The following is a 20,977-nucleotide window of genomic DNA, read 5'->3' on the forward strand; positions in this document are numbered from 1 at the left end:
GCTCAAACACAAGAAATTATGTTACAGAATAAAATTCAAATTACTTAAAGTTCCTTTATACTTGGTTCGACAAAAAATCCAAAATGTTACAATGTGGTTTATTTGTACGCAAAATACTTCATATTTTCTGTCAGAAATAAAAAGAAATCGTTACATTTTAGCCAATTTTGTCAATTCTTAAAACAAGCAAAGAAAGTAGACGAATATATGTCTGAGAAAACCAAAGGTTTTGTATGTAATATTAATTGGAATAGTATCTACATTGTTTAATTGTTTCGCAGTTACCTGTCAAATTTCGATCATTTGTCTTTATGTACTGCATGTGGCATTATTTTATTTTGTACCTGAATGTTTATATGAATAAATTTTCTTTGTGAAAAAAAAAGAAGAAGAAAGAAGACGGGCGACGAAGAATCAAAAGCTTTTCTGAAACAACAAATCATTTTTTATTTCGACCTGTCAAGTAGGAAATAAATTCAGAGGTACACCGTGGCGGGAAATATTTTGGCTGATGATTTCGCCGAGACTTCTTCATAACGCCGCAACAACGGTGACCGACGGGGCTTTTCTTTTCTGCTTTTCCCTTATTTTTATTTTTTTTTTCTGTATACCACAGGCTTTTACGTTTGCGCTCTCCACGCGTGCCGTAGCCACGGGAGAAACGATCAAAGATCACCGCTTAGGTTATCTACTCAAAAGAGCATAATCAAGCAGAACCGGGCAGTTGGGCATTAAGATAAAAACATATCTTCCAGGTGCCAATTCCCGTCGAGCAAGCCCGCCGCGAAGACGCGGTGGATTCTCAGTCTGACATTTCGCGCGAGGCGCAGTATACGCAGGCCACATCTTGATCCATCACGTCGGCGGACGAGGCGATCGCGACCCTGGCAACGCTTTGACGCATGGTGTTGAGCTCCAACCACTTAACGTTTCGAGTGATTTCTCGAGGGCTTTATACCACTTTGTAACTGAACAACTGGATACCTTGTGAGTGTATTATTGTGTATACGGTCACAAAAATCAGGGTACGCAAAACTTCTCCTATATTTTGCTTGTCCTCCCGTTGTACGTGACTTTTTGAAAATGATTCAAATCGCCGTACTTGGACTCCAGAGTTAAACAGGATTCCGTCACAGGCTGTGTGAGGTGCATTCTTAGGAGGGGTGCACAACTGCATGGTATAAAGATGAACCGCAAGTAGCCATACTTGTTTGGTTACCTTAAAGCACTATCGCAGGAAATGCGGAACAAAAACAGTCCCTGAACTACGAAATAAAATTGAACGCGTGAGCAAGTTTACGTCACAAAATGTAATCGATGCCTTGAATAGTTGCTGTAATGAGTACGAGTGAAAGACAAAAATGACATGCCTTGACAGTAAATCCACAACAGCATTGGAGGGAATCATACACGATATCTTTATATTTTCCTGGTTGTGTTTCAAACGATCACAATGCCTGACTTGACTGCGTTGGAGAGTTTCATAGCTTGGCTGCGTTAGCAAAAATAATTGAGAAATAAGGAAGAAGAACCACTGGAGAACAGAAGTAAAAATGTCGCTTCCCTCCGGCCAGAACGCGTCTGGAGTGCCCGAGGAATCGTCGGACGGACCTTCAACATCCGAGATCCTGGAGACAGTTTTCCTCGCCCTGGTGTGCGTAGTCGGCACGGTGGGTAATCTCCTGGTCATCCTTGCCATCGGGACCACCCGCGCCCTCCAGGTCCGTCACAATATCTTCATGGTGCACCTGGCCGTCGTCGATCTTATCACTGCGGCGGTGCTCGCTCCTTTCTTCATGTTCAGCCTCGTCAACGGCGGGTGGCCGTTGGGCGACAAAGCCTGCCTCGCCATCGGCTACCTGACCACCATCTGTCTGACGATATCCGGAATGACCGTCAACGGGATCGCTGTCTGCAGAGCCGTCACTGTCATCTACACCAATCCAGTCGAGCGGAGTCGCAAACTAACCCGGGTGATCCTCATGATTTCAGTCGCACTCGTAGCGCTGGTAGCCGTCGTCGTGACACTGCCGACCGCATTCGGGATCGGAGCCGTGGGCTACAACGAGTACCTCGGACACTGCTCGGTCAAGTACACCAACACTTCTGAGTGGTACTACTGCGCCATTCTTTTTCTCATCGGACTGGTCACCACTTTGACGGTGGTTCCGGTCAGCTACGGCCTGATCTTCATGGCCTTTCACAAGAGCCGGATGACCGTTGAGAATATGTCACTCGCGAGTCGGACCAACCCCGACAGCAAGGCTCGTCACAGCGACAAAAGAGTCGGACCGCCGAAGCAGCTCTCCGATAGAAAACTCTTGAGCCGCGACGAAATCCGTCTGACCAGGAACCTCCTCTTGCTCTACGGCGTTTTCCTCCTCTGCTGGATTCCATACACATCGGTGTTGCTGGCCGACAGGAACCTCACGAAGACGTACGCAGTGCATCGAGCGACAAACATTTTTCTGTGGTTGAACTCGTGTTTGAACCCACTGCTGTATGCCTTGATGATACGAAGCTTCCGCCAGGCGTACAAGAGGATGCTTTGCAAAGTATTCTGCGGGAAGGGGACATCTTGTATCAAGTAGACATGGTGTGACCGGGAAACGAAGATCCTTACACAATAATGTCCTTCATACTTACCTAGTTTATACCAGACACTATTGTTTGCTTAGTTTCTTTTGACGGCTGTCCTTGAAAAAAGATGATCTTATTGCGTATATATTATTGGGCAAGGCTTGAATACATGCATGACGGGTATTTCATATGTTTATCCAAAAAGTTGCAACTGCTGTGAACATATTAGTTGGTGTGTCTATCTATCTATCTATCTATCTTTCTTTCTATCTATCTATCTAACAATCTATCTGGTATCTATCTATCTATCTATCTATCATCTATCTATCTATCTATTTCTATCTATCCATCTATCTATCTATCTATCTATCTATCTATCAATCTATCTGGTATCTATCTATCTATCTATCTATCTATCTATCTATCTATCTATCTATCTATCTATCAATCTATCTATTTCTATCTATCTATCTAACAATCTATCTGGTATCTATCTATCTATCTATCTATCTATCTATCTATCTATCTATCTAACAATCTATCTGGTATCTATCTATCTATCTATCTATCTATCAATCTATCTATTTCTTCCTGTTCATTACAGACTGCAGCATATTATGTGGATCCAACTTCTAGTGATTTTGTCTAGGATTCTGATTTATTTGTTATGTTTGCTTTTCTTTGTGTCATAGTGGGCCACTGACAATTTGCGTTGATCATGACACAAGTAAATATATGATCGATTTCTTCTTAGAAATCACAGTCCTGAATGTGAAACAAAGAGGGAAAGATAGAGGGAGTGTGCAATGGAAAACGGAAAGAACACGGTCAACCAGTATCTTTTTTAAACACTGATGTTACTGACTGATGTTCACTGATGTTACGTGCAGTGCTATAAAGTAACTTTCGATGCTTACATCCGTGTGACATTAACGGCGTAATAGCGAACAACGGATATCTTTCCAAACTTTGCCTACGCAATCGCAATAAGTTTGACATGCATTATGCCACGGCTCGACATCAGCGGTGCCCCAAGGTCCCTAAAAATTGATGTCGGACCATCCAATTTCCAAAAAGCTTATCCTTTAGTGGTCCAATCGTGCAGCTGAAATTCAAAATTAGATTATATATATCTTCTATTTCGGGCCACTAAAATTTCCAATTTGTAAATTTTAGAGGACCGAAAGGCCACCGGAGAAAACAAAAATGTTTAATATCGAGCCCTGGTTGGGCACTTCACGCAATTGAGAGATATTGGTTGCCAAAAGTCAAGATATCCAAAGGATTCTTGGTATACACACTACTCTGACTGCATCCCGCTCACTGATGAGCCGGATGATTGGGGTTTTAGCTCCTGTCTACAGATGGCCCGAAATTTTTGTGCATGGACTCCAAAACATAGATGTCCGCGGCATGAATGACACATTACCGTTTACTATGTCATCGACGTACGAATGTGATATGAACTAATTTTGTCTGCGAGACACCATTATAAGAAATACATCATTGCAGTAAAAAATTTTGTTGTTGTTGTTTTATCATCGCTGAGATATCCAAATCAAGGAGTGTTTAAGTCACTTTACAAATGTATGTATTCCTTGCCGTCAACTCTAGCTAAAACCATCCCGTTAGCATGAGCTGGTATGTTTGTCGTCGACCAGTTTGTCATTTTCTTCATGATAAAGGAGAAATGGTAATCATTTCAACATATTTAGATATAACGACATCATTCGCAAAAACAACAATCACGAAATCGCTTCTGTAGATACGTCTCATGAAGGTATAACGCAATGATGTATAGGCAATCCATTTAATATCGATGAATACATGAGATAAAATTAAAAACATTGAAATATTGCTGTTGCGGCGGTTGGAAATATTTAATTCATACCCGAATTGGTGTCAAGGTAAATGGCCAAACATTTCGCCTGAATAAGGGGCGATGAAATAGCGTCAAGTCAAAATTATTCATTTCACCCGACGCGTTGTTTGTGGTGGTTGATTTGAGTATAGAAGCAAAGTGTATCCATGCATTGGCGACCACGCACGTACCAAACTACGCCATGCACTTGATGCGTAATCGCTACATCTAGGGGAAAATAATCTATGTCCATATACCGTTTTTCGACACTGGCGACTGATGCGGGGAGAGACGTGAAGAGTTCTGTCAACATTTGCGTAGGCTGGACGGCCTCGGGACGATTTGTATACTTATTACCTTGCAAATTACAGCACGAACTTTACACGTAATTACATAATCGAGAGATATACGTCTGTGATTCCTGCATCCGTTAACTAAAATAGTTTGCTGATGGACATGCGACCAAATAAGGTGGAGGGGGTAATTTACAATCTAGCAAACCTCGATTGACACATATACCGTAGTGTTTCATTGCCCACTGGAAGTCCTTTGCTTCATTAATGAGTTTGCCTATTTGCATCATGCATCACTTCTTGAGACGTATATTACGACGTTTTGGCTTTGCCGACGATGAGGAGCTGACCGTGTGTATAAGAAACTCGTGATATTTGCAGTGACCAAAAAAAAAAAAAAAAAAAAAAAAAAGAGGAAGAAATATTAAGAAAAAGCGCCACTGCATCCATCTACAAACATCTCTATCGCTTTCATATCTAAATGTCAGGGATACCGGCTGTCCATCAAAGCAAACTGTGCTGTACAAATAAAAATGTGATGGGTCTGTTACTCTTAGATTTGAAACTGTATTTTTTTCTGATCTTTCTTCGCAATGCGACCCAGTTTCGGGTTATACTGTCTTTCCTAAAATATTGTATCAAAGCGCAGTAAAGTTATATAAAGAGCATTATTATTTTTTTCGCAGTTAGTGACTACCAAAGAGAATGAACAATTCTATTTCTACCCAACACTTATCAATTACGAGAATTGCTCTTGATTTACATGTAATACTTTTTTTCATCATTTCACAATCGTAATAAGAAATTATTGATCAAATTGTGCATTACTTGTGATGCTACAAGTCAGAAAAAGATGCAGATCATTTGCTGTAATATTTGCACAAAGGGAACAATAAAAAGAAATAGTAACTGGATTAGAATAACATACTATTTGCCAAAACATCTAAACTTCAAATCATAACGATGGTCCCTATGGAAGAGCTGTATATTTTTACTTGTAACGCATATATCATACTCACTGTAACATGATCACAAGTTTAAACGGTAAGAGGAGATTTACATTGTAACATCAAATTAAGATTTAAATGAATGTTCGACGATCCTGGCTCCTCTGCTGTAATATATTGGACAAGTTATTTCATATCTAGGACTAATTCTGGCTCTCTTCATTGAATCAGCTAAAGGCAAATAAAACTCTTATTGGACAAAGATGATTAATAACGTTGGTTGGGTACAGAAGTTGTATATAAAAATCTGTCATATGGCACATGCAAGCTTAATTCATTATACAATTATCCAAATGGGGACTGAGTCACAATGGGAAACAGCAAACAAGCATGAATAAGAAATGGCATTGAAAATCACTTTTGAATTGCCAGCCACCAGTTTGGTTTGTTTGTGTAACCATAGCAACATACACAGCTCATCTAATTTTTGCCCCTCTGAAGAATACTTCTATAGCGGTCTAAGAATACTTCTATAACGGTCTGAGAGGAGGGACTGTGAGAAAAATCACATACAGATCTTGACAGGAAATTTTAGCCAGGCTTTTTTGTTTTTCTCTTCTTTTATTTCTTTTTCTTTTGTTCCTGCAAGTCATGGAATATTCAAGCCACCATTTATGAGAAATCTGAGCTGCTGAACACAAGAGAACAAATGCTGTCTGTATTGACACACAAAAAAAGCTGCCATAGATCAGGACTCGACTTGGTGTGTGTGTGTGTGTGTGTGTGTGTGTGGGTGTGTGTATGTGTGTGTGTGGGTTTGTGTATGTGTGTGTGTGTTGTGTGTGCGCGTGGGTGCATAAGTGTGTTTGCTGTGCGTTCTGGGATGTGCAATTTATGGGACGTTAATCATTTGTTCCACGTACGTGTGTATGAACAATGCACAAAGGGCTCCATTAAATTTGATGATGGGGAACTTTGGTCTGTCTTTTCCCCCGACCCTCTCCTTAATAAACAATCATACAAACCCCGTACAAAGTATCCATTAAGGATATTTCTCTCCACAAAAGCAAATGCATAATACATTGTTTCCATGAGGATATCCTCCTGTTATGATTACAATTGACTACATCTGTATGTATTAATAGTGTAAATGGTAGCAGCAGCTGGACTTTGTCTCATGTTGAAAATGCAAGAATTAAACGATTCAGAAAACTTGAACAACATTCTTTTTTTTCAGAAAACCCTCTGTTTACTTTAAGTCATAGTGCTTTCACTGATATCCATTGATACATAACTTTGTAAATCATGTAATAAATTAAAATATTCTTCTAAACCCCTGACCCATTCTTTATGACACTTCTGTAGATCAATTATCAATTTGAGGAGTGAAATGTAATCTGCAGTCTCTGACTACAATTTCAAAAAGGGGAGAAGAGGTGTTTCTTCTTTAAACAAACAAAAAAAAGAAAATCTAATAGCCTTTTGCACATTTCAATCAATTCTTGTTTCGGGTTGTTGTTGTTTTTTCTTTTTTTCTATATGAGGTGCCAGTTTACTTTTTCCTCACTATGACACAAAATACAAATACAAAGTTAGTTATTTGCGCTAAGGAAGCATACATATTCTTCATTCATCATCAATTCAATTGCCAAGAACCCATTTGTCCAGACCGTCCACTCGTAAACACTTTTTTTTCACATGAGGTATTCCATCTGCACACAAATTCGCCGATACAAACATTACCTGGCTGCACATTTGGTACGCTTGTCAAACACAGCCAAATCCATCATAATTCAGTTCTGCTGTCATACATTTGATATCATGATGAAAAAACAACACAAAATCAAACAAAACAATGACAGCAAACAGTAAAACTATGGAAATATTGGGGAAAAAATCAGGTGCAAGTGTAGAAAAAAGTCCAAATGGGGAAAAGAAAATAATGGTACAGGTCATGATGGATGAGGTTTTTATCTAGATATGGATATAAGACTATGTGTCGTGTGCCCGGAAGAACAATGTAAACGCACGCAGTTCAAGGACGGTGTGCCTTGAAGGATGACACAAATACTGGCAAGGCCCGTAGGTATAACGTGCGCCTCACATGCGTTCACATCGTTCTTCCGGGCACGCGACGTATGGCTAATCAGGACCCAAGAAACGCACATGAGGTACTAGCAATTATTAGTACATACCCTATCTTGTTAAAGGGGATGGCTAGTAATTGATCAGTGGGAATCAGTGGGAATGCTGGGGGATGATTGTTCCAATCCTTGTGGGATTCATTTAAGAGTACATTATATATCTCTTGTTGTGTGAAAATTATTTGCTTCAGAATGGTCTCATATTCATGTAATGTGCAGTTTAATGTTTCTAGGTTAGCGGCCCGTTGACGATCGCCCCATCACTGTACAGGCATGCTAACCTGGAAACATTAAACTGTACATTACTTGAATATGAGACCATTCTGAAGCAAATAATTTTCACACAACGACAGATATATAATGTACTCTTAAATGAATCCCACAAGGATTGGAACAATCATCCCCCAGCATTCCCACTGATCAGTTACTAGCCATCCAGGGCCCTCTCTGGTAGAGCAGTGGAAACACTGAAGAGGCTACCCTGGGGAAATAAGACCTTATTATTATTATTATTATCCCCTTTAAGTGGTACAGAATCAAACTTCTCCCCCCAACACAGAATATTGCATTCCATACATGGTGGGTGAATTAATAATCACTGGTGGCTTTTACGGTTTCCATATTAAACATTGAAGAAGCCAGCCATGTTAACAATGGATTTCCTTGTATTGATACACGGTTGCACCACTCCATTTAATCAGCTTTGAACTTCACCTTCATGTCAGCACAGCTTCTATTTTAGTCACACTTGTCTACTGTATTAAAGTTGCTCTTGCCTCACTTGCAAAGATGATTCTAATGGCTAAGTAGGTACTGCTGCCATTCAACTTGGCGATTCATTACTAAGTGACAAACGGCAAGTGTTAAAATCCCCCTCTACGCTGAATTTTAATTGATTAGATCAGCACAGTGACAGATTGTTCTCGCCCGGCAGTCGTCGCTTGCCTTGTTATCTTTTCATTACCCCACATCTTAGCTGATCTTTGAAGGGATATGACATAGAAAGGGAGGCGTTAAACAAGACAAAGCTCAATCAGAGTAATGGGACGCACGCCTCATCATTTTAAGGAAGGATCCGTGGGTCCCTCGCAATCACACCTGAGGTGAAAGGCGAATGATTTTTCATCAAACTAATCTTGTGGCCTGTGTTTGCTCTGAATATAAAAGACCAGATTGCATTCACTGGGCTGTGATGACAACTTTTCAACAACAACCAGATGAAACCAGCGTGTAAAGTGCTACACACAACCCTTCATGTACAGGTGTACGTGTTATATGCAGTGTTTTACCACCTAACATTTCTTAGTATGTCAATACAGTGTAAAAACATGAGCATACATATGTGACCCTGCATGACAAAACCAACAAAAAATTGCCAGACACAGATTTTTAGTTAAGGGCAGATTCTGAAAGAGCAGACTCTAAGCTTTAAAATGATGTATAACTCAATTCAAATGGACTCCCCTAACCTATTTAAATACTGGAAAGAAAGCACACACTCTGGAAAAGTGTGAACTGAGAAAAGAGGCTCTGAAGTACAGGGTCTATTGAAGCACTCAATCTTTACCAAGCCATATACTAGCTGTGCAATGAAATGGACAAAACACAGGATGTAAACCACAGGAGCAACAACAATGAAGAGATTATCAGATTAAGCTGAAATTGATCATGCTTTATTAACACATTCTGTCCATGATTAGTGCAAACTTTCAAAGCAGTAGCATTATTCTTTCAAAAGACATTAGACTTGAAAGTGAAGAGTGTGCAAAGAATTTCAAGAAATGAAAAGGGGCCACTAAGACATACTTGATCATTCTACTCTCGCCCAAGAAAGGGTTGCAGAAAAATTGCTGAAAACACACTTTCCCATTCATGTTATGATTCCAAACTAAAGAATAAGATAAAATAATCATAGCTCTTTTGGAAAATATGAAAAACCCGATATCGACTTGGTTGACCTGTTTCACCTTTTTTGAGTCCTCACGTAAAATCAAGGGGTGCGACTTTTTGTTCGTTTTGTGATGCACGGTCACATATGATTCTTGTCATTTTTACACAGCGATTGGGTTTGTTGTTTTGTAGTTGTCTAACCTATGTAGGACCATTTAATTTGTTGATCAGCGCAATCCTCAATGGTTGTGTTGCATAAAATGCTTCAAGAAGTAGCACCCCATTCATTTTCTCCATGATAAAAAATAAGACGACATCGTGCAGCATGTGATAGCTCCTGAAAGTACACATATTCCAATAAATCAGATCGCATCTCTATAACAGTTTGGCACTTGTGCTCCAAGCATTTAAGTTCTGCTCCGTAAGTGCCGGTTTTGGTGTGTGCACATTTTAGCCATATGTGTACATTTTTACAAATATTATCAAGATTCCACATTGATCGGTTAGCGGGCAGGAGGCAGCTGCTTGGGTGCACACATTGCATATCACTATCGTTAAAAATGTATTTGAAAAAAAAAAAATCTTGATAGAGCGATCGTTCGATTGATAGAACCGGTGACAGACTTGTCTATTTCAAGTGATTTTTGTTTTTGTAATTCTCTTTAAATTTTGCATTTAAACCCAAATGAATAAAAATCAGTGACCAAAAAAAAAAAAAAAATCCAGTATTTTTCAAAGGGCATGTCTCAAGTATATTAGAACACCAAATATAGCAAACATAATACTAAGGGTATTGGTGCACTTTAATGCTTTAAATTATGTTAATACTTTGACAATGTACAGCACAGTTCCATTACATGTAATCAGGCTAGAAAGATTTTTTGCTCTTTTTTTTTTTTTTGCTTGAAGGAGAGTAGATTAGTGCATAAAAGATATTAAACGGACTCACTCACTCACTCACTCTCTCTCTCTCTGTTTCCATAGCTTTATGACTCCAATTCGTGAAAGTTTCATGCCGCAAGTGATTCTAATTTTACAGTATACCAATATTCATATATGCCATTCTCTATAATATATTACTCTATGTTTTCACATGTAAACAATATATTATGTATATCTTAGTATGCTACAATTGCAACACAGCTGGACCACTACAGAAGGCTGGGGGGGGGGGGGGAGAGAAGTGTATCAACCTTTAGTTTACAATGTTCGCTGGCACATAGGATACAGAGCTATTTATGAGAACACGGCAATGGTCAAGCACATATACTTCAAAGTGGACGATGGCCCTCTCTGTACTTAATGGAATAAGAGGGGGGAGGGGAGGGGGAGGAGGCTGGGGAGACAGAGGGTGGGGTAAGACAGCTGGTTCTATAGCTACATAGGAATTTCATGTCACCATCACCAAGTATTATCACGTTGTGGGTGTGTGCACACACAATGTAATTTTTCCCTAGCCTACAGTTCACCTCCCTCTTCTATGCATCGATCTTTTTTTTTTCCTATTCTATTCTTTCACAATTCTCTTGCTTGGCTATCGTTTCCCCACACCCACACCCGTAGCTTGCAGACAACCATGACTAATTCCCCCAATTTGTCAAGGGGCTGCCAGTGGAAGCCGGCGTGACAAAGAGAATAATGGTGTTGACACAGGGAAAGAGGCTGTTGAGATCGGGATTAATTGAGGAAATTGTGGACGGTGAACGCGGCGGCGAATGCTCTTTAGCGCCATGACAGCATGCGTCAACGTGCCGGCGCCCGTGACTCTCGAGACATTTCATGAAACTTTCCTACATCAATCTTTGAAGGAATTTGCGATAGCTTGCGGAAACATGACGCAAAGTTTTAAAATGTAAAATATTGGAAACAAAAGCGAAGAACACAACATGACAACAATAAAAACAAAAACAGGAAACATTGAAGGGGGTACGCTATGATACAGTATAAGGATATAGCTGCTTTTATATCCTGAACTCAATTGTCTTCATGTACTTTCTAAATACCTGCAAATTTGTTGGAAATGTTGATTTTGTGTTAGAGGATTAATTCAGATTTATATATTTTCTAGGATGTGTCATACATGTAGATGGAGTGGCAACTCTTTGAAATCCATGCAAACATGTGTTTGGGTTCTGAAGCACTACAATGGGATGTCTAACATTCCTCCACGATTTGAAGACATGCTCGTCACCGCTCTATCTCAAAGATAAAATTTGAGCACTGTGTCTTCGTGAAAGAAAGATATTATTCAGAGGGGTGAAGGTTCAGGTGCGAGTTTCTTCACTTTGTCTCCCTCTACAAATTAAATTTGTTAAGATCGCAACTGCTGATCCGTAAATTAACAAACATGTCGGAAAAAAGGAACCAGTGGGACTCGAACCTGTCACCTACTGTTTTCCGGGCAGCGACACTACCACCAGGCAGTGTCTTCATATTACAAGCTGTATTTCAAAATTTTTAATCATTTTGAATAAAATGCTCCAATTCAAAGCAGACACATTCATTGTTGCCGACACATTAAAAGAGAAAGTGAATTGCAGCAGGGGCAGGTCCTTGCTGTTGTAAGAGCGCTCATCCAGATTATTGATGCTCTCTTTGGTCAAAGCACCGGGGTACCACTTGCAGTAAAGAGCATAACTTCTCAACATTGTTGCACATAACTTCACATGATGTCACAAAATCAAAATGTGGTAGTCCTGTCATCCAGCAATGCCAACACCGAAACTTTTACAAATTCATAACTTTTCAACAGATTGTTTGATTTTCCTCAAACTTTCAGTGATAAGTTTTGCCAAGAATATTGCTGCACTCTATCAATTCACGTTTTGTTTTTCCATCCCCTCTAGTACGAACATCATGGAATCAACAGTAAAGAGCAACCACACATTAGGTCTCAACTGATATAAAAGAAAATTAAGCTACATATTCCTCCGGTCAAGATGCAGTAATAAACATAAACAGCTGTATACATTTTCAGATTTACTTTCTCTGTGTGTGGGAAAAAAAAAGCCAAACAAACAAACTAGTTACTGTTCATCCATATACCAGACACCCAGTACTCAGTATTTGGTGATACACCAATGTGAAAGGAAAGAAAGCATGAACTCATTTCTACTCACCAGTCTGTACGCTGACGTGAATGCACCTAGATAAGCCACAAGACCCGAAGAAATGAGCACGTCACCAGTCAGATTGATGTACAGCTGACCAAGATCTTTTGCGCTCTGGCTCCATCTGGTGAAACAGAGAGGTGTGGGTGAGACTGGTATATTTTTTTTTCTCCCACTGGTCTCCATGGCGACAATACCATGGGATGCAGTCCTATCTGACTGCCTCCCGTTTCCACATCATCTCTCTCTCCTGATAGATTCTATGATGCTACTAAACATTCTTCAGACTTATATGCACTGCTGGTGAACCTAACAAGCTCCATAAATTTTGGGGAAAATTGTGGTTACCATGACAACACTTTCTCTGACAAACACACACACACACACACACACACAATAGAAAAAAAACTAGAAATGTCGCTACGGCGACTGATGCCTCCGCCATAATGCATGATTCTCCCAATAGGTGTATAGTACAATGTCTTGACAATGTGTGATGACAGTTTCACATAACTGGCAAAATATCGAAATAACAGGTTTGTCAGAAATATCTTGAATGTTCACTTTCCACGAACTGGGTTTGCTATAATTGTCTATTAAAGAGTGCAGGTACACATATTTGGGGAATTGAAAATTTTTACTTGACTTCTGACCGACCTTATTATAAGTTTATGCATTGAGTATAATTTTCAAGGTATGAAGAAAGAGTGTAATTACAGTACAAAATATTTTTTTTTTTCATTTAAACCTGACCTTTGACCTTCTGACTGGAAATTTCCAAGAGAATCTCCATCAAGTAATACATGTACATATATTAAACACTTTTAAAACTAATAATGCAATCATTGCATATACTAGTATACATGTATGAGGGAAATACTTACAGTGTGTAGTAACATTTTGAGGAGTTGACCTTGACCTTTGAACCCCTGACTATTGACCCATGACCCCTAAATTCCCTAGATAATCCCTGCCAGTCAGTACATGCATATGTACCATGTTCCATGAAGATACATTGAACCATTTGCGAGAAAAGTGATATTGCAACATTTTCACCTAACCTTTGACCTTTTGACCTTTGACCTTATGACATGAAACTCTCTCTGGAGAATCCTTACGCAGTAGTACATGTCTACACTAAGTTTCAAGAAAATAACTGCGGGCATTGCATAGATATGGGGGAAATAGCAACATTTTTAGCATTTGACCTTAACCTTTTGACCTTTGACCTCTTGTCAATGTCACTAGAATCTACTCAGCTAATTGTCCCATCATACATCATCCTTGGACCAAGTTTGGTGAAAGCTGCTTCATCCAGTTTTGAGTTATCACATAAACAGATAAATTTTAGGATTTGACCTTGATCTTTGACCTTTGACCTCTGTCCGATTTCACTCAAAAACTAATCAAGTAATTGTCCCATCATACATCATCCTCCAACAAAGTTTGGTGAAATTTGCTCCATACAGTCTTGAGTTATCGCGTAAACGGATACAATTTCATGATTTGACCTTGACCTTTGACCTTTGACCTTTAGCCGATTTCACCCAAAATCTTATCAAATCGTTGCCCCATCATACTTCATACTTGGACCAAGTTTGGTAAAATTCCAGTAAATATTACTCAAGTTATCGCGTAAACGAAAGCGGACGGACGTACGGACGTACGGACGTACGTACGTATGTACGTACGTACGGATGGACGGACAACCCGAAAACATAATGCCTCCGGCACCACTTCGTGGCGGAGGCATAAAAACAAACCTGTCTTGCACATTTACACCTCACAGTCATAATGTCTCCTACATTGTAAATTTAGTTTAAATTGCTTCAAAACTGTAGGAAAAGTTCATGACACAAGATTTGCAACGGACCGCCCGACCGACCACACGCTGACTCCTATATACCCCCTTATGCCCTTCGTGTATGCTGGGGTAAAAAACAATTCTAGCATTTCCACTTGACCCCCGACCCCTGACCCCTTTCCCCATGGCCCAGGAACTACCCCAGAGAATCTTTGTCTGATAATAAATACATACACCAACTTTTAGGGGGGAAAAAAGACAACTCAAAACTACAAAACAACAAAAATATCAGTTACAATCTGAGCATTGTACATTTGTTCAGTATTCTAACTTTTAGGGGGAAAAAACAGACAACTCAAAACTACAAAACAACAAAAATATCAGTTACAATCTGAGCATTGTCCATTTGTTCAGTATTCTAATGGAGCTCGGCACAAAGGAGTCAGGAAACCAACTTGTTCTGTATTGTAACAATCTCAGCCTGTTCCCTGACCTCAACACTACGCACATAATTATCATTCAAAGGATGACGCCCATTATCCATAATTGATTTAGCCATTTCAATAAGTCTACTTCATGGCAGCAATATAATGATGTTGAAACCAGTACTCAATAGCTTGACTCTTTTTAAATCCTCTTTGGACTTCATTATGATTAATTGGTCTCCTGGAGAACATGTTCATACATTGAATGAAGATAATTATTTGTTAATATTTTTTTTTTCAGAGATACCAAGAGTGCAGTTGGCGAGGGACGTTTCTGTTGCCCCCTAAAGCCGCGGTCACAACTCATCGTGCACGTTTTTAGTCCGCAGGTGTTTTGCAGAGGCCACGGCTGCCACAATTTTTCCAAAAACGCGGGGAAGGGGTGGCAAGAGCAGGAAGGAAGTACGGTTGCGCATGGTGTAAGCATGTGCAATAAGCAGTCGCGTCTATCACACATTGTGCACGTGGTAAGTAAGTTGTACATGCTTACAATGTGATTACAACGTATGATTTCCGTACGACTGCCACGTTGTCGTACCGAGGATGTACTTACACATGCTGGTCACATATGTTGTAAGTGCATGCATGCAAGTCGGCTGTACAGAGCACGCGCCTCACCCGTACTGGGGGTGAATCTGAAGTCCGAACGCAGCTCGAACACAGCGAAAGTTCTGCTTGGACTAAAAGTGCTACATCGTGTCTGCGTGCTCCAAAATCCGTACCAGGGCGGTACTTACTACGTACGGATCTCCAAATTTCGCTCACGTTTTTGCAAGTAGCCAGCAACGCACTTGCAAGTACAGCGAGTTGTGACCGAGGTATTACCAGTCCCTGGGGTTCTCACCTGTCCTTCTCTCCTCCCAGTCCACCAATCAGCTGCTCCGCTCTGTCCAGTTTCTTGGAACACAGGTCCACCTGGTTCTCCAGGTCCAGCTTCTTCTTCTTGTTTGCTTCCAGTTTGTCCTGAGGGAGGAAACATTTTGAAACACCAATTAGAAAGTGTTGTGTATAATGATGTGGATGCATGATGGCAGAGATAATATCTTCACGATGTAATGAAAAATTTTTCTACTTCTTTTCTCCTCATCCTCCTTCACCTACCCCTCCTCTTGCTTGTTTCTCTTTTTCCTTTTCCCCCTTTTACTTCTCCTTTCTTCCATCTTTCTCCTCCTCTTTCTTCCCCTCCTTCTCTTTCTCCTTCTTTACATTTTTCTCCTTCTTCTCCTCCTCCTTTTCCTTTCCATCCTACTTCTTTCTCTTCTTCATCTTCTCTTTCTTCTTTTTTATTACATATCATCAAAATTTATATGGCCATTGATTTTTATATCGTCGCTGGGGTGACAAAACCTCGTATCTCAAAATTGTCAAATGTTCAGGAGAGCGAGAAAACATGGCGGCCAAAGCACTATACTGAATGGGATAGCCTTCTCTTTGACATGTCATGGTGGCTTCATTTTTGGAGTAAGACAGTTAGGATTTGGCCAAGACATCACTTGACCCATTATTTGACCATTAAGCTAAAAAAAAAATTTTTGACATTTTTGAGATACGAGGTCTTGTCACCCCAGCGACGATATGTAATAGCAACATCGTTATCAATATCACCGCTTAAACTTATTTAGTCCATTTGATTACTCTTGATCATGCATCATCACAAAGGAAGATGAAAAGAATATATAAAGAGATGCATACTCACCCTCTGATAAGTTGAGGCATTTGTTTTATGTATTTGGACCACACTATGACAAATTATCAGCATTACTGTAATGTATTTTTGGCTTTGCTTTCTTACATTACTTTCCTTTGTAAGTTCACACAAGCAACAGACATCAAAAGGTGAATGTATAACTAACTATGTTTGATTTTTCCAATGGTTGTCATGTACATGTACTTTCCTAGCTATGAATACAGTGGTACAACATATGCTTTGAGTACCAAATAAAATATAATTTGGAGATGAAAAAAAAAAAAATGACATAGGAAGATTGATATGAATCCATGCTTTCTACACTTCCCAGCTTCCCCCGCCCCCAACCATGTCATCATCTCTCTTTAGACCTCCCGCTCACTCTACATACCTGCAATTTCTGCAGCTTGTCCTGGACTTCCTTGAGGGCGGCGCGCTTCTTCTCCAGGCCGTCCATGGCCACCTTGAGCTCAGCCTCGGCAGCCTTGAGGGCCTCCTTCTTGGGCGCGACCACCTTGGCCACCCTGGATGGGTTGTTTTTTATTTGGGAGGATGTTAAAACAGTGGTTTACATGATGTCAAAAGCCACATCTAAAGTGTTAAAAAGCAAACCGCAGTGAACCATTCCAGTGCAAGCTGTACCATACAATGCCAGTTTTGGAGCGTTCAGGCGCTCTACGGAGAAAGCGTATCCCCCCCCCCCCCCCCAAGTTATTTTTGGGCTCAAGTCAGAGGGGGGCAGAGGGGGTCACATGTTTTGTAGTAACAGGGTCAGGCCCAATTGGCACACTTATGCAACTTACAGGTGTCCCTAACAAGGAGAATCAACTCTTTGTATTACGATGTAGTTGCATGTTACGTGCATGTTTCTCATGCCAGCTTCTGTTACAACTATGGTACGCTTTTGGAGCACATCGGGAAGTAGTCCACTTTAGGCTCGGTATAGTATGGTGCAGTACGTACACTTTTGGAGCATATGAGTGCTCCTCTGATGCAGGTATGGTATGCTACATACCTATGTATGGTTCAACATTTTGAATGTGGCTGATTGTTACAATAAAGTTTTTCACAAAAGATGCTGCAGTAACCAAGACAACAACAACTACATACTTTCCATGCTTATTCTGACCAATAGAGATCACAGATGTATGAAAAGGAACTTGAAATCTTTGGAAGTGTTTCAATTTATTATTTTTTTTTTAAGATGATGCAATTCCCACAGTATTGTGCCAAGTTCTGAAACTATAATGAAAGAAATTTACTAACACTTACTTTGCAATATTATGGGTATCATGCCAAACCTTAGTTCAACAAAGAAAATGCTTTTGTTTTGCAAATCTATACCTGCGATCATAATGTGTACACTAATAAGAATCATGTGCATTACCTGAAAACTGCGAAATTGTGTTTGCATTCTACGTGGTTTTGTAACAGCAGGACTGACCACAGATCACATAGTGCTTCCAAATACAGTATTCACCGCATAATCGGGACAGGTTGGGAGTAGCAAACACGGCCCCTTTAAGCGGGGTGCCCGATTTCGCGATGAGCACTCACCATACACTAACGGCATACGACATGTACATTATGTAGTGCACACACACACACACACACATGCATACTGACGTACTGTACATGTACATGAATACACAACCACGCTACCCCTCGGCGCGACCCTCTAGCTGTCCCTGCATTCTCGCAATGATGTAGAGTAATCGCAACCGGGTTCTTCTTCTGTCGCCTCTCTTCGAACACAAAATATGTGGATTAAAAGCGAGCACTTTCTTAAACATTCGTAGAATCCTTGGACACGTAGGGCGTTCTGTGTAAATACATATCCACAACCATGGGAAATGATTACCCAGAACTGATGTGGGAACGTCAATGAAAAGTCCTTCAATCATTCAATCATCACGGCTTGATTGTTTACTTGCCGCGATCACTGTACCGTACATGTATTGTAGCGATCTGGCTCGCCATAATATATACACATGTACAGAAAAGCGAAGGCGGGCAGCGAGCTGAAATGTACGTGTACTGGATGGACGGAGGTCAAAACACACCAGTCCGAAGCTTGCTATGTAAGTTTGATGTAAACGACAACTGATAGGGAATCTTTGCAATATTGTTGTGGTATTTTGGTAGATGTTTTTTGTGTAAAATATCAACAAAATCAAAGATCGCTTGAAGAAAAATTGTCCCGTTTATCAGAGGTCCCCGCCCGATTATCCAGTGAAAATAACGTGCATTGGAAATGTTTCTGGGAAGCGTATGTCATTTAAGCGAGGTTCCCGATTATCAGATGCCCGATTATGCGATGAATACTGTATCATGTCGAAATTAAATAAGAGGTGTATAGATATACAGTAAAAAACAATACTTTTGTGGCGTATAATTTCTGCAAATTGGAGCCGACGGCCTTCTTCGCGGCATTACATTTTTGCGAGTTGCCTCTAACATTCAATGCGTATAGTGTAGACAAGAACTTTCACATCCATTTTAATTTCACATATCTTGGCTCTCGCGAAATTTGTGAAATTAAAATGCACGCGAACATTCCTCGTTTTACAGTAAATCAAAAAAAAGGATGTCAACATCAGACTGACATATCACCACAAACTAAATATCACAAAATAAAAGAGAGAGATAGAAAGAGTGAGAGAGAGAGAAAAAAAAATGAGGGGGCGGATGAGAGGCGCATTTGACTGGAACTCACTTGTCGTAGGAGTCCATGGCCCTGCACCACTTGCACAGACCCTCGCAGGCGGTGGAGGCTTGGCGGATCTTGTCGGGTTCAAAGTCTGGGTTGGGGATGTACTTGGCGCGGATGGTCTTCATGATGCTCGGCGGAATGTTGTCCTAGCGAGTCAAAAGCCGCGAGCACGAAGGAGCACATCAGAATAATCAGTCATTAGGATTCATAGCAAAGCATCAAGCTCTGAAAACACAGTCAGATTTCCACTCCATGTCTCGACAAAGCAATGTATCGATGTCTCAATGTGAATTATGAAATTTAACTGATTACCATCATTTCTGTCGGTCTAATCATCATGAAAATGATGTTGCTCTGATCATTTCCAATTTGATCATTATAAGCAATATCAGTCAATAGATACAATTACCATGGCAAACAAAGATTTTCTCATCATAATCCCAATCATCATCAGTCACAGTAACCAGCATCATTTTTATCATATGTGGGATATGATGACGCATCCTAATGTTTCTTATCACGCATTTTCAATTTCTTTCCATGATCTTAGTAAAACACGGATGTGCCATAAACTTGTCATCATCATATTTTAATTGCAGATTCTCTGATTTCAGTGGCACAGTCTACTTGTTGAAGACTTGTCCCGAGTATACTCGGGCAGGTGTCTAATATGGGAAATGCATGCTGTAGCAAAATGAGCCCCTCCTCAACTGGTTAATCAGCCCTTACCTTGTCATAGTCGTGCAGACTCTGCAGGAACTTCATGTCACCGAGAAGCCTCTTGGAGGGGCCCCAGAAGTCCTCAATCTTCTTGCCAGACCCGCCCGGATCCGGGATTCGGTCCGGCTTGATGTTCTTCAGGATGCAGACGGCCTCCATCACGAGTCGCACGCCGGCTGGCGGGTTCTTCATCGCCTTCACCATGGTGATGTCCTACATCGAGGAATGTTGGAGGGGGGAGGGGCATGTTAATTGGCATGTCTATAAACTGGGTTCAAGAATGTCGTCAATCAGAACTGGAACACTGTAGCGAGTCACATGTGCACTCTTTCTTTTCTTACTAACATGCACAGTAGTGAAAAAAAAAAATGTGCAGCAAAAAAGGAGTAGGAGTAGGAGAGTAGGAGCATGGAGTAGCTGCTAGCACACGTATCACACGCGAGCTGCTTTCCGCATCTTTTGAAAGATGTGGCTTTCACCTGGAATAATTATAGTCACTCATAAACTCCACACAGTCAGTCAATATTAGGGATATATCATTTCATTAAAGCATCAACTTCAAACATTCTATCCAAAATGAAATCAAACCATGGTAGACTTAACTGGGAAAATTCTTAATCACTTCAGTACATTTATACTTAAGCCCATTTGATAAAGTGGATCATACATTAAGAAATTGATCCACATGAATTGGACAACACAAATGCAAATCTACACATCAGTACTGAAAAATGATACAAAAT

At 40.3% G+C, this 20,977-nt stretch overlaps 2 protein-coding genes across 2 annotated transcripts in view; one reads left to right on the forward strand and one right to left on the reverse strand.

Annotated features, from left to right (window-relative positions):
* The window catches only part of LOC140245365 (dynein axonemal heavy chain 7-like), a 129,723-nt gene that overhangs the window by 54,449 nt on the left and 54,297 nt on the right, over nt 1-20,977 (reverse strand). The window contains exons 51-55 of the mRNA XM_072324942.1: nt 20,244-20,447; nt 19,518-19,660; nt 17,193-17,325; nt 15,959-16,077; nt 12,835-12,949 (exon numbers count right to left, since the gene is read on the reverse strand). Of these exons, the coding sequence (XP_072181043.1) occupies nt 12,835-12,949; nt 15,959-16,077; nt 17,193-17,325; nt 19,518-19,660; nt 20,244-20,447 (714 nt within the window). The remainder of the gene's footprint in view (nt 1-12,834; nt 12,950-15,958; nt 16,078-17,192; nt 17,326-19,517; nt 19,661-20,243; nt 20,448-20,977) is intronic.
* Nucleotides 1,554-2,591, forward strand: LOC140245523 (melatonin receptor type 1A-like). The gene has a single exon (XM_072325087.1). The coding sequence runs from the start codon at nt 1,554-1,556 to the stop codon at nt 2,589-2,591; it is 1,038 nt and encodes a 345-aa protein (XP_072181188.1).

The sequence above is a fragment of the Diadema setosum genome, chromosome 22 (assembly GCF_964275005.1).
Source record: "Diadema setosum chromosome 22, eeDiaSeto1, whole genome shotgun sequence".
In the NCBI taxonomy this organism is placed as follows: Eukaryota; Metazoa; Echinodermata; class Echinoidea; order Diadematoida; family Diadematidae; genus Diadema; species Diadema setosum.

What these genes read in the sequence shown, in the direction of transcription:
- LOC140245523 (XM_072325087.1), top strand. Translation starts at nt 1,554, where the DNA reads ATGTCGCTTCCCTCCGGCCAGAACGCGTCTGGAGTGCCCGAGGAATCG.